Source organism: Neovison vison, chromosome 4, assembly GCF_020171115.1.
Source record: "Neovison vison isolate M4711 chromosome 4, ASM_NN_V1, whole genome shotgun sequence".
Lineage (NCBI taxonomy): Eukaryota > Metazoa > Chordata > Mammalia > Carnivora > Mustelidae > Neogale > Neogale vison.
This window is the reverse complement of record NC_058094.1, coordinates 216,389,907-216,404,359: the sequence shown is the minus strand read 5'-3', so window position 1 is coordinate 216,404,359 and position 14,453 is coordinate 216,389,907. Positions and strand designations below refer to the sequence as shown.

At 40.4% G+C, this 14,453-nt stretch overlaps 1 protein-coding gene across 1 annotated transcript in view; it reads left to right on the top strand.

Moving 5' to 3' along the window:
- Nucleotides 1-3,611: 3,611 nt before the first annotated feature.
- SVOPL (SVOP like) overlaps nucleotides 3,612-14,453 on the top strand; it is a 64,433-nt gene continuing 53,591 nt past the window's right edge. The window contains exons 1-3 of the mRNA XM_044246668.1: nucleotides 3,612-3,693; nucleotides 3,875-3,966; nucleotides 6,813-6,911. Of these exons, the coding sequence (XP_044102603.1) occupies nucleotides 3,612-3,693; nucleotides 3,875-3,966; nucleotides 6,813-6,911 (273 nt within the window). The remainder of the gene's footprint in view (nucleotides 3,694-3,874; nucleotides 3,967-6,812; nucleotides 6,912-14,453) is intronic.

Sequence of the window (14,453 nt, the reverse complement as noted above, 5' to 3'; positions counted from 1 at the left end):
GCCAGACTCACTTTCGGTTGTTAAGTTTGCTGCCGTGATTTGCATTACTACTTTTTTGGGGGGAAAAAAGATGTAATTTACATGCAATGAAATTTACCATTTTTAAAGAATGTAATCTGGGGACTCTTAGTATAATTTAGTATAATTTCAGGTTGTACAATCCTCACCATTATCTAATTCTCACAAATGGTATTGTTTTCAAATTTTGATGAAGTTAAATACATTACTAGTTCATCTTCCTATCTCGAAATGGGATGGTCATAGCCAAGATTTTTAAAAAGATTTATTTATTTACTTTAGAGAGAAAGAGCACATGTGGGGAAAAGGGCAGAAGGAGAGGGAGAGAGAGAATCTCCAGCAGACTCCCCATTGAACAGGGAGACTGATACGGGGCTTGATCTCAAGGACCCTGAGATCAGGACCTGAGCAGAAATCGAGTCAGATGCTTAACTGATTGAGCCACCCAGGCACCCCTGTCATAGCCAATTTTTAATGTGTCTAGAAGTCCTTTTTATAATAAAAAATAAATTTATAATCAAAATAATCTGCTGATTATTTCATTTAAAAAGTTACCAGATAAAGAACACCTCTCCAAGGGGTGTTTGGACAATGTCTGGAAAGGTAGTGGTGGTTCTAGAGCAGTCTGTCGTCGTGATTTTCAGGCTCTCAGATGGGCTGAGAGGCCAATTATTTTTTACTTTTTCCACTCTGGGAAAATAACAGCTTTTTGCACTTTTCATGTTCTCCCTTGGGAAGGAGGATTTCATGGACTTACTTCTGAGCATTATTGATCTATCTCTCATCTGGGAATATTTGTGCCTCTATGACAGTGTTCTAAGAAAACAAATAATATCAGCATTACAGAAGAGTTGTTTTGATGTGTATCTTTTGTGTCCCCAACTAGAATAAAAACTCCTTAGGGCAGAGAACATGTCAGACGTTCCTTCCAAGTCTTCACAGGAGCCCACACAATACAAGATACAGAGCTGGCCCTTAGCAAACATTAATGACCTTGACATGCTGCTACAGACTGGTTTGTGGCTATCTCTGTATTCTGGGAATAAAATGCCTCTGTTTGAGTTCTGATTCTGCTATTTACTAGTGGTCTGAAATTGGAAAAGTTATTTTAAAATCTCAGAACCTCACTTTTTGAACTACCAATTTTGAAAAATGTTACACATCTTCAAAAGCAGATGGTAAAGTGAATCCCAAATGCACCCATCATTCTCAATAATTTTCAACATATGGCCATTCCTTATTCTATATATGCCCATCTATTTCTTATGCATCATATTCCACACTACCATTGATTTGTTTTAAAAAAATTATTTGTCCATTTGAGGAGGGGTGGAAGGAGAAGCAGAGGGAGGGGGAGAGAAAGAATCTTCAGGAGACCCCCCACTGAGCATGGGGGACGGGGCTGCAGGGCTGCAACCCACAACACTGAGATCATGACCTGAGCCAAAATCAAGAATCAGACACTCAACTGACTGAGGCATCCAGACGCCCTCCCACTGAATTATTTTAAAACGAATCCCAGACATCATTTCATCTCTTAAGTATTTTAGTATATATCTCTACTATATAAGGATTGTTTTTTTCCTGCTATAGTCATATCATGGTCACACCTACTGATGTCATCAGAAATCTCTTACTATCATTAAACTTCTGCACTTGTTTACGTTTCCCTGACTTTCCTCTCATCTCTTTTTCATCTCATTTCCTTGGCTGTTGTTGTTTTACAGTTGGTTTATTTGAATGGGGATCCAAATAAGATCAACTCATTTATTTGGTTGATTGGTCTCTTTTTCTTTCAACTGTAAGTTCCTTTTCCTCTTTTCATCTTGCCATTTATTCATTGAAGACGTTGGGTCATTTATCTTATACAACTTCCCACATTGTGGTTTTTTTCTTATTGCAGCCACATGGTACGGTTTAATGAGTTTCTTCGTCATCTCCTGTATAAATTGGTAGGACTAGAGGACCAGACTCTGCTTGAACTTAAATCTCAAGAGAATGCATCACAGGTGATATATACTCCCGTTCTTATTGCTGCTCATCAGGACCACATGACATCTGATGGTCTCTCTTTTGGTGGCATAAGATTTGTCGATGCCTACAGGTATTATCAGTCTTACCCAGCTCTTACCCATTTCTTCATCAGCCTTCCACCTAGGAGTTTATCAGCCATTGGTAATCATTGCCTAGATCCATTATTTCATCAGGTTGCGAAGTCATGATAATTTAATTCCATTCTTCCTTTTTTTCCCTGCATGTATTAGCTGAAATTAAAAAAAATTTTTTTTTTCTTTCCCAACTGTTTGGTTACCCTGAAGTACAAAGAATTTGTGTGAGAAAGACAAGATATTTACTAGTTTTCAGAATAAAGAGTTGGTTTCTTAGTATTCTCCAAAGATGATCAGTGAGATTTTCATTTCAGTGTTGCTATGAACAATGGGTTTTGATATCTTTGATGTGTTTCAATTCTTACAGTCATTATTATTGATGCTTACATGGTCCCCATCTTTGATGGATGGGAGCCTTTTCAAGTTGAATCTTGTAATCTTTTGTCGCAACCCCAGAGGTGTTTGATATCTTCCTTTGCTATCTGGTATGACAAGATGTTCCAGGCTCAATTTACACATTTCCTGTCCCAGATCCAAAATTAGCCATTTATTTAAGGCACTGGGGTTTCTTTTAATGGGAAATAGGAAAGAAAACAATCTGGGCTCTGTGAGTGTTCATTAGTCATTTTTTCCCAGACTCTTCCAGTGGATAATGTTAGGATATGCATATATGAAGTACATAGTGAATTCATAGTGATATTTCCAATTCAAAGTTAGGATTGTAAGATTTTTATATAACTTCTCTGATTTTTTTTATCTTTTTCCTCTTATATCCAAAAGCTTGATTCCTAACCATATTAATACAATTGCTACTTGCTTTATCCAGTATGATGCAGTATATACTAGCATCAAAATAATGATACCAATATTAATACTAAAAATCTAATTACTGAGAATAGGTTATGATTTCTATTCATCCCGCTAGGGGTGTAGAGTTAAATGACCATGTCTTCAAGTCATTTGGAAAAAAACTTCTTCACTAAGTTGATACTCAGCTTTCTTCATTTTATTTTGCTTTCAATTTCTTGAGTTAAGAATCCTTCTTCAGGCTAAATGCATGAAGGGGAAGGGAGCCAATAAAAAGAAGTGCTCCTGGGTTTCTGTCAGGTGAAATGAAAATGTTACATAGAAACTATAAACCTCGTGATCCACAGGAACATGAAACACTGGCTACTGTGATTATTTGTCTGTAGCAAAGGCCATCTTCACTCCCAGATAGAGGATGCTATTGGCCAAGTGGTCCAGAACTCACCTGGCCCATGACAAAGAGTTGATTACTAGTCACTGGGGCCGCATTGTCTCATTGGCCATTTGACCTCTCCATGTCTCATGTTCCTTATATGTAAGATGGTGATAAATTAGAATACTGACCTCACAGACTTTCTGTGAAGATGAAAGGAAGATGAGCACTCTTTTATATATTTTTTTCTTCCCTCTCCCACTTCCATTAGGGAAGCCGTGTGAGGAATTGGGACCATTTAGAAGATGGCGACCAAACAAACCGAGCCGGTCACCGTCATTAGCCTCCGGAAGTTGAGCCTGGAGACCCCAGAGTCCCAGCCAAAAGGTAAGATGACCACAGATGTCTCGGACTCTCTAGCTGCTGCTTAATTCCCTCCTGTGTTTACTAATTTTTACAATGATGAATTGGTTTCCCAACATCTTCCTCCTCATTTTTAGTGAGAAATCATCCACATATATTCCCTTCCCACAGAGGCATTTCCTCTCACTCTGCCCTTCCTTGTTAGAGTCAAAGACATTCACCGTGGAAGATGCCGTGGAGACCATTGGATTTGGACGTTTCCACATTGCCCTCTTTCTGATCATGGGCAGCACGGGGGTGAGTTCTCTTTGGAGATCATTTGCCTCTCTAAATCAAATTCATCATTGGATATGCAGAGTCTTCCACTGACCTCCAGCTCTGGGCTGTCCATTCAGGGAAGAGAGTGAAAGGGAGTGAAAGTGAATTAACCCCTGTGAGGGGGGTTAATTCAAAAATAATTTTCATCTACCTTTGCCAGGTGTTTGGTTATGAGCAAATACATATCTGTGTCTTTATGTTCTGGGAATTCAATATTCATTTAAAAAAAAACCACAAAACAGTTTAAATCTCTTCCTTCTCTGGGAAGGAAGGAGAAAACTAGTATCATTCTAAGTAAAATTAAACACTTGGTCCTCAAATATTTTGTGCATAAGAATCGCATGGGACACATGTTGTCATTACAGATTTACAGAACCTTTAGGAGGCACCTATGAGGGTTTGCTATCTACCACCAGCTATTTTGAGAAGAGTGATAGCTCAATCCCAGGGCTTTGACCAACAGTGGGTCTGTCCCAAGAGACCACTACTGCTTCCTCCTTTTGTTGTAGGTGCAGTGAGAATATGTTAGGAATATGATATTGATAATGAGACAGAAGGCAACATCTGAGAAAAGTGGTCAACATGACAATGATTTAAGGCGGGACGTAAAGATAGCCAATAGGACACTAATGAGTAAATAATAGAGAGCCTTGACCCTCACCCTCAGCTAAATAGTATGAGACAAAGAGTGATGTGAGCTGGAGGAACCACTTGGCAAGTTCTGATGCAGCACTCCAAAGCCTTGTGCTCTCTGGAGGTAGTCCAGTAATGGAGAGAAAAGAAAGATGCGTCCCGGTCCTGCTTTTATAATAGTCAACAGTTCAATTTAGAACATTTCTTCATCTAGGAAGTAATGTCTTACCTAGTCTCCAAAATGTTAAGATTCTATATTTCAAGGGGCAAGTGGGTGTAATTGGGGATTGGGGAGGGTTTTATCAGAACTTTCCTCTACTTTCAACCAGAACATCTTCACTTCTGTTTTACATGTTTGGTTTCCAGTTTGGTTTCGTTATGTGGTCCCCTTCACTTAAACACTGTTCAACTCTCTGCATCTTTTACCTTCAGATATGTTGGGAACCCTGTCTTTTCTTCCTTTATAGCCCTCTGGCAAGAGAAAAGAATATGTAGATTTTTTTTGTTTGTTTACCTTCCCAAATTAACCAAATCACCTTATACAAAAGGAGTGTAACTTTATTAGTTATGATCTGTATTAGAAAGATGGTGCTGCTGTACCCCCTTTCCAAAGGGTAGGTATCAACTCTGTATAGGCAACTCCTGATGTCCATCTCCAGACCCACATCCGTGGAGACTGTATGTCTATTCCACATTTATACTTGATGTTGTTGTGAAATATCTTCTGGTCTTTTTCAAGTGTTTTATAAGCTGCTTCACTTCTTCCCAACCCATCAGGTAGGAAGGGTTATTTACCAGACTTCCTCCTCCCTGCCTCTACCTACCCCCAGAACTATTTAATTGGGTATGGTAACCAAATCCCTCCCTGGGCTTTAGGGTGGTCTGCATTGGATGGATGTTCTCATAAGAACATGTTCTCACTGTGTGTTGACAGTGAGGGACATGGCTCCTTCTGGCCATGGTCTGTTAAGGTTCTTGGTTAGGGGCAGTCAGAACAATAGTTGGGTTTGGGGGCCTCACGTGACCAAGGTGTATGTAATAACATCACAGCAGCAAAGCAGCCTCAGTCTGTGACCAGACATCCTGAATCCTAATGTTCTCTGAGGGTTCTAAAATCTTATACACTGCTGCTCCTCTGTGTCCTTCTCCCCTTAAGTTATTATATCAGAGTGGGGCAAAGTCTTATCCCTTACTGGCTTATTTCCTCCTAAGACCACTTAAAGGAGTAGAGTCCTGGTTAATATTGACCCAACTGCTCTATATTACTGAGACATCCTTCTGATGTCACACTGTCCCTTATTTATTGTACTTTTTGGGCTAAAGCATACTAGCTATCTGTACTCTAAACATGACAAAAGTACTTTCCAAGAGGAGACAAGACTTTGTGATACCTTTCCAATTCCCAAATAGTAGCTAACACCACTATACTTTTTTCATCCCAGACCTTTGAATTATAAATCTATACATAGTACTATAATATGTAAGCCATACAAATATCAGTTATTTTCTAGCATCTACTTCTTCCGTTCCCTGGGAGATAAACTTAAGCTACAGTGGGTTGTAAGATAGGGTAGAGGATGATATCCAAACTTCCTATTGAAAGAAATATTTAGTCACAGCTTACTCTAGGTTTGCCAAATAGACCTTGTTTCCTGGCGATGAACTCATTGTTTTGTACTTGCTTGTTTCCTCTCTTCTAGTTTTCACGAAGCTTGCCTTCCAGCTCAGCTTCTTGAGATCAGAGACTATTTCACAAATCCCAATTGCAAAGGCTCTGCCCTAAGACCTTGACAGTGATGAGTATGAAGCAACAGAGCCAGACTGATGGCGATGCTGGTGGTTAGTCATGTCACCCACTGCCTAAGTGACTCTCCCAACATAAACAAACACATAATACTGTCATAGAGCTATAGGGCAAATGCATGGGTCAGCAACATCGCAAAAAATTAGATGTCATACATCCGTAGGAATCCTCTCAAATTATTCAAACCATGAACACTGCATCCATGAAACCCAAAGTTCTACTACACTTCTTTACCCAACTAACAGCGTTGAGTGGGTACGCTATAGGTTCTCCCTCAGTGGAGGAGGGTAAGGAGGAGATTAGGATTAAAAGGACGATGGCAGGCACGCATGGGAAGAACTGATGAGAGACCAGCACTAAGACACAGTGTTTTCCCACTTTCTTTAAGGTTGTCGAGGCCATGGAGATCATGTTAATAGCAGTTGTGTCTCCTGTCATCCGCTGTGAATGGCAGCTGGAGAACTGGCAGGTGGCGTTAGTGACTACGGTGAGTGCTTGCTTCCCGTGTTTTGAATGAACCAACTGAAAACCCAGGGCTCCGGCTCCCCTATCCCCATCCCACAGGGCTAAGAGCCAAAGGTGACCTCGCTCTTTGGGTGGTTGCTTCCAAAGCTCATGGGCTTTGAAGGCCGAAACGACTATTTGTAGTCTTTCTCTCATTTATCTCTTTTCCTGTAGAGAGCATGACCTTGAACTGCTTATTTTCTAGCTCCCACCAAGAGGCTAGAAGAGACAAATGCAAATCAGAGAGAGTAGAACTTAAGTCTTAGGATTAGTTATGGTTCGAGTCTGACTGCAAATTAGTGGGACCATAGTGACTTATGAAATCACTGAATCGCGCTCACAGAATGCATTCAACTTTTCTCAAAGATCGTTATGAGTAACCTTATGAAGTGCACATCAAGTTTTGCTACAGAGTGGAATTAAGGATCTTTTACAACATTCTTTTGAAAGGTGTTTATTAAGTACCAGTGAATGGCCAGCAGGCTGTGTGTGCATGCCTGTGTTGGCGGGAGTATAGTAGCTCCATGTTGCGTGAATAGGAAGTCAGGAAGAGAGAACAATGGGAGACAAGTGGGGATCAGAAGCAATTTGGAGTCCGTGCATGGACTCCATTCTGGAGACCACTGTAGGCCCCTGCCCCCCAACTTCGGTCAGCACGTGCAAGCCCACCACGCAACATATAGTCGTTTCAGATCTACATGACAGTTTCTCCAAATTATTCATTCATGTAACAAAGATCAATTTCACTTAGGCACACCATTGACTTCATAGTCATTATGTATTTCTCATTAAATGGTTATTAAAGTACACTCCCTATCATGCGGAGCTCTGGTAAAGCTTTATTTATTTATTTATTAATCTTAAAAGAGACTCTTCTTGCCTAAAAATGTTGGAGGCTACACTGTGGGTGTCAGGGAGCCATTAAGGGGCTTTAAAGAGGGACACGGTCAGCTTTCCAAGTGCCCTGGGGAGATGAGATTGGAAGGTAGATATGTTAGCAGTCATAAAGTGGGAGGGCATATGGTGGGGAGGGAGTGTGTTTTGGAAGCATTTAAGAGGTCACATCAGCCAAGGAGGTGAGAGAAACACAAGCTGAGGAGTGGAGAATTGATTTACTTGGAGATTGAAGCTGGTTTTCATGAAGGCAGAATTTAACAGAGAGAACTTCGATAAACCAGGTGCCAACATCCTCACTGAGATGGGGGTGTTGGGAGGCAGGTAGGCAGAGAAGGCTGGAGGAGGCAGTGAGTTGGTGGAGGCCTTGAAAGAGGGTAAAGCATTAAAAGAGAGAGTTATGGTCTGAAACTAGCCATAGAGAATGCTGGAAGTTTTCCCCAGTCCCCTAGCCTTCTGGGGGTTATGGGCAGAGAGAAAAGGTTGTCACCACCTCTCACTCACTGCCTTAAGCAAACTTAACCTGGGAATTCTCATCTGTGTTGGGAACCAGGAACCTCCTCTTCCCATAAGGAACTGATGAGTTCTCCTCTCAGATAATGTATATTATCTGCCTGGTTGTGTTTCTGTCTGTGTCATGGAGGCCAGGAAATGTGGAGCCCGGTTTTGGACTCAGTCCCAGCAGCAAACATACAACCTGCTTATTTTCTGACATCCATTTCTCTCTTTAAAATTCCTTTATTAATTTTGTTGCCCTTGTTCCTTTTTTAAAAAAGTTCTAACACTTTTAGAAGAGGGAAGAGGTATAAATAAAAATAGCTAAAGACCTTCCCTGGGCTGGTAATTAAGTGACTCAGCTATTTTCCATTGTTTTCTATCTCTAAAATGCAGTTGCAATTTGGAAAGCATTCCTTGTCCATTGTGTACGAGGAGAATGACTGCTGTAACATTCCGTGTAATTATAATGGCACCAAACCCCAATGGGCCTGGGGATGTCCCTATTCCTGAGGATGTCGGGACATCCAGCTGTGGTGTTTGCATCTGTCACTCCCATAAACTATATTATCATATGGTATACTTTCTGTATTTACAACTGAAATTTATCGGTTGCGTTTATGTTGTTTCTTGGTGGCATCTGAGGCTCCTTGATGTTACCGGTAACGTGACTTCCTTGTCGGGTGAGTCACGGCTCAGGAGACTTTTCTCTAGGGAATTCAAGTCACCCCAGATGTGCCCGTTTCTTGTTCTGAGTTCCTGGCTGCCTGCCATCCTTTAGTGTCTGTCATCCTGGCTGTGAGGCCCATCTAGCTTTGGCACCTGTGCCCGGGACTCACCGACCACAGCTCTGCCACCAGGAGGGGCTCAGACTGATTTAGCCAAGAAGCCATATTTTGACCAACTCCCACTGACCGGGCACCCCATTCCCCAACCCCAGTGCCACTTGCCACCTTCAGGACAAGCTGGTCTGAGCGGTTGTTAACATTGATGACTGTGTATGAACTACAGTCCCTCACGTTCTGTGACTGAGAGCACTGAAGAAACCAAACTTCATGTGGTGCAGAAAACAGAAATAGAAGAGTAATTTTTATGTTACAAATAAGTACCTGCAGGAAAAGCAGACCCTCCAAAGGGGGTGGGGAGAGACACAGAGAGAAGGTGGGGGTGGTGGTGGAGAAAGTTTATGTCTTCACCTCTGTGTGATTCTCCAAACAAGAATAGCATTCATAAGCTTTGGGGTTCACACAGGCATTGAGTCAAGGTTTGTGCTCCAAGACAGGCTTGATAATGAACAGCTCAGCCTTCGGAAAGTCATGAATTTACACTGAATGGACAGAAAACCAGAAAGAATAAAAACATCTGCCAATTATGGGCAAGAACAGGGTAAACTTTAAATTTGATCTTATTTGACTCTTTGCTTCACTTTTAGTAATCATTTAATTAAGCTTAATCCAGGTGTAATTAAGTCCATTAACCCAACATAGCATCTCAATACACAGAAGTATTTTAAATCCAAAGAGCCACTTTCCTTCCTGCTCTGGGCAGTCTGTGATTGCTTCTTTTTATTCAAGTGAGGTCAAAAAGAAAAAAAAAATTAGTTTACTTCTTCCTTCTTGGAGGGAGTTTGATAAGTCCATAATAAAAATTGCTTCAGTTCAGGGGTACCCACATTTTGAGATTCACCAACTCATATGGTGTTTTTTTAAAATTTCATTTTATTTTATTTCTTTTCAGTGTTCCAGATATTGCTGTTTATGTACCACACCCAGTGCTCCATGCAATACGTGCCCTCCATAATACCCACCACTGGGCTCACCCAACCACCACCCTCCAAAACCCTCAGTTGGTTTCTCAGAGTCCACAGTCCCCCATGCTTCGTCTCCCTCTCTGATATCCCCCAACTCACTTCTCTCCATCTCCCAACATCCTTGTGTTATTCCTTATGCTCCACAAATAAGTGTAACCATATGATAATTGACTCTCTCTGCTTGACTTATTTCACTCAGCATAAACTCTTCCAGTCCTGTCCATGCTGATACAAAAGTTGGGTATTCATCCATTCTGATGGTGGGTACAATACTCTATTGTATATATGCACCATATCTTCTTTTTCCTTTTTTTAAAAATTTTATTTATTTATTTGACAGAGAGGGAGAGATCACAAGTAGGCAGAGAGCAGGCAAAGAGAGAGGGAAGCAGGCTCCCTGCTGAGCAGAGAGCCCGAAGAGGGGCTCGATCCCAGGACCCTGGGATCATGACCTGAGCCAAAGGCAGAGGCTTTAACCCACTGAGCCACCCAGGCGCCCCTGGACCATATCTTCTTTGTCCATTCATCTGTTGAAGGGCATCTTTGTTCTTTCCATAGTTTGGCGACTGTGGCCTTTGCTGCTAGGAACATTGGGGTACAGATGGCCCTTCTTTTCACTACATCAATATCTTTGGGGTAAATACCCAGTAGTGCAATTGCAGGGTCATAGGGTAGCTCTATTTTTAATTTCTTAAGAAATCTCCACACTGTTTTCCAAAGTGGCTGCACCAACTTGCATTTCTACCAATAGTGTAAGAGGGTTCCCCTTTCTCCACATCCTCTCCAACACATGTTGTTTACTGTCTGGGTCACAAATCAGGGCCAGCTGATACCAAAAGACTGAGATATTCCCTGCATATTCTCAGACCACAGTGCTTTGAAACTGGAACTCAACCACAAGAAAAAGTTTGGAAGGAATTCAAACACTTGGAAGCTAAAGACCACCTTGCTTAAGAATGTTTGGATCAATGAGGAAATCAAAGAAGAACTTAAACAATTCATGGAGACCAATGAGAATGAAGACACTTGGATCCAAAAACCATGGAATACAGCAAGGCGATCCTAAAGGGGAAATACATAGCCATCCAAGCCTCCCTCAAAAAAATTGAAAAATCCAGAATACACCAGCTCTCTTTACACCTTAAAGAATTGGAGAATCAATAATAAATTAAGCGAACCCCACACACAAGAAGGGAAATAATCAGGATTAGAGCAGAGATCAATGAGATAGAAACTAGAGATACAGTAGAATACATCAACAAAACTAGAAGCTGGGTTTTTGAAAGAATCAATAAGATCGATAAAACTTTGGCCAAACTAACCCAAAAGAAAAGAGAGAGTACCCAAATTAATAAAATTATGAATGAAAAGGGAGAGACCATAACTAACACCAAGGAAATAGAAAGAATCATCAGAAAATATTGTCAACAGTTATATGCCAATAAGTTAAGCAACCTAGAAGAAATGGATGCCTTCCTGGAAACCTATAAACTTCCAAAACTGAATCAGGAAGAAATTGACAACCTGAATAGACCAATATCTAGTGATGAGATTGAAGCAGTGATCAAAAACCTCCCCAAAAACAAGAGCCCAGGACCTGACAGATCTCCTGCAGGATTCTACCAAATATTCAAAGAAGAAATAATACCTATTCTCCTGAAGCTGTTTCAAAAAATAGAAACAAAAGGAAAACTTCCAGACTCTTTTTATGAAGCCAGCACTACCCTGATCCCCAAACCAGGCAAAGACCCCATGAAAAAGGAGAATTTCAGACCAATATCCCTGATGAATATGGATACCAAGATTCTCAACAAGATCCTAGCTAATAGGATCCAACAGTGTGTTAAAAAGATTATCCACCATGACCAGGTGGGATTTATCCATGGGATGCAAATGTGGTTTAACATTCGCAAATCCATCAATATAATAGAACAAATAATAAGAGAAGAGAGAAGAACCACATGGTCCTCTCAATTGATGCAGAGAAAGCATTGGACAAGATGCAGCATCCGTTCCTGATTAATACGATTCTAAGTATAGGGATAGAGGGAATATTCCTCAACTTCATAAAATCTATCTATGAAAAACCCACAGTGAATATCATTTTCAATGGGGAAAAGCTGACAGCCTTACCTTTGAATTCAGTAACACGACAAGGATGCCCACTCTCATCACTCTTGTTCAACATAGTACTAGAAGTCCTAGCAACAGCAATCAGACAACAAAAAGAAAAAAGGTACTCAAATTGGCAAAGAAGAAGTCAAACTCTCTCTCTTCACAGAGACATGATACTTTATATGGAAAACCCAAAAGACTCCACCCCCAAACTACTAGAACTCATACAGCAGTTCAGTAACATGGCAGGATACAGAATCAATGTACAGAAATCAGTTGCTTTCTTATACATTAACAATGAAAATATAGAAATGGAAATGAGAGAATTGATTCCATTTACTATAGCACCAAGAACCATAAGATACCTGGGAATAAACCTAACCAAAGAGGTAAAGGATCTGTATTCGAGGAACTACAGAACACTCATGAAAGAAATTGAGGAAGACACAAAAGGATGGAAGACCATTCATTCCATGCTTATGGATCAGAAGAAGAAACGTTGTTAAAATGTCTGTACTGCCTAGAGCAATCGATACGTTCAATGCCATCCCAATCAAGATTCCATTGGCATTTTTCAAAGAGCTAGAACAAACAATCCTAAAATTTGTATGGAACCAGAAGAGACCCCGAATTGCTAAGGAAATGTTGAAAAAGAAAAGCAAAACTGGGGGCATCACATTACCTGATTTTAAGCTTTACTACAAAGCTGTGATCACCAAGACAGCATGGTATTGGCACAAAAACAGACACATAGACCAGTGGAACAGAGTAGAGAGCCCAGATGCAGACCCTCAACTCTATGGTCAAATCATCTTTGACAAAGCAGGAAAAAATATCCAGTGGAAAAAAGACAGTCTCTTCAATAAATGGTGCTGGGAAAATTGGACAGCTGTGTATAGAAAAATGAAACTCAACCATTCTCTTACACCATTCACAAAGATAAGCTCGAAATGGATAAAAGCACTCAGTGTGAGGCAGGAATCTATCAAATCCTAGAGGAGAACACAGGCAGTAACCTCTTTGACATCGGCCACAGCAACTTCTTTCAAGACAGGTCTCCAAAGGCAAAGGAAACAAAAATGAAAATGAACTTTTGGGACTTCATCAAGATCAAAAGCTTCTGCAAGCAAAGGAAGCAGTCAACAAAACAAAGAGGCAACCCATGGAATGGGAGAAGATATTCACAAATGACACTACAGACAAAGGGCTGATGTTCAAGATCTATAAAGAACTCATCAAACTCAACACACACAAAACAGATAATCATGTCAAAAAATGGGCAGAAGACATGAAACAGATACTTATCCAAAGAAGACATACAAATGGCTAACAGACACATGAAAAAATGTTCATCATCATTAACCATCAGGAGATTCAAATCAAAACCCACACTGATATGATTTTTAAAATTTTTTGAAAGACTTTTATTTATTCATTTGAAAGAGAACACAAGTGGGGGGCGGGGTGGAGGGGCTGAGGGAGAAGCAGACTCCCTGTGGAACATGGAGCCTAATGTGGGACTCAATCCCAGGACCCTGGGATCATGATCTGACTGGAAGGTGGAAGGTGGACGCTTAATCCACTGAGCCATCCAGGTGCCCTGAAATAATTTTTTTTAATTGAGTGGCTGACATAGGTTTTACATTAAAAAATATATATATATACATATATATATATATGATAATTAAGGCCATTAGAAGACAAGAAAGAGGTAAAAAATCTTACCATTGACTACCATCATCTCTCAAAAGGGGGGCATGTTCATATCAACAATCAGAAAGAAAATTATTCCAGAATAACAAGAGCTCTTAATATTTAATAAATTTAGATTTATTCAAAACATATCACATTAACCTTATTTTTACTGTTTTTCTCAGCACTGATTAGATTTCATGATCGGTCAGCATCTGTCCCAAGACCAGCATTTAGAAAGCACTGGCTTCTTTCCCCCTCCCCTTCTATCCTGGAAAGCACAGTGCAGAAGAAAAGCATGGCTTTGTTGTTCAAGAATAGACGTGATGGTTTTTTTTTTTTTTCTTGTTCTTATGGTTCTCTGTGGAAGAAATACGTTTGAGTCTTCCTTATGAAGTGTAAGAAAGGGGGAAAAAAAGAGAAAGCAAAGCAGGCAGCAGAGAGAACCAGTTCTCTTATTGAAAAAGTCTTAGAAATGCAAGCTAACATCTTTCCTTTGATTACCCTAGAGTCAATCAG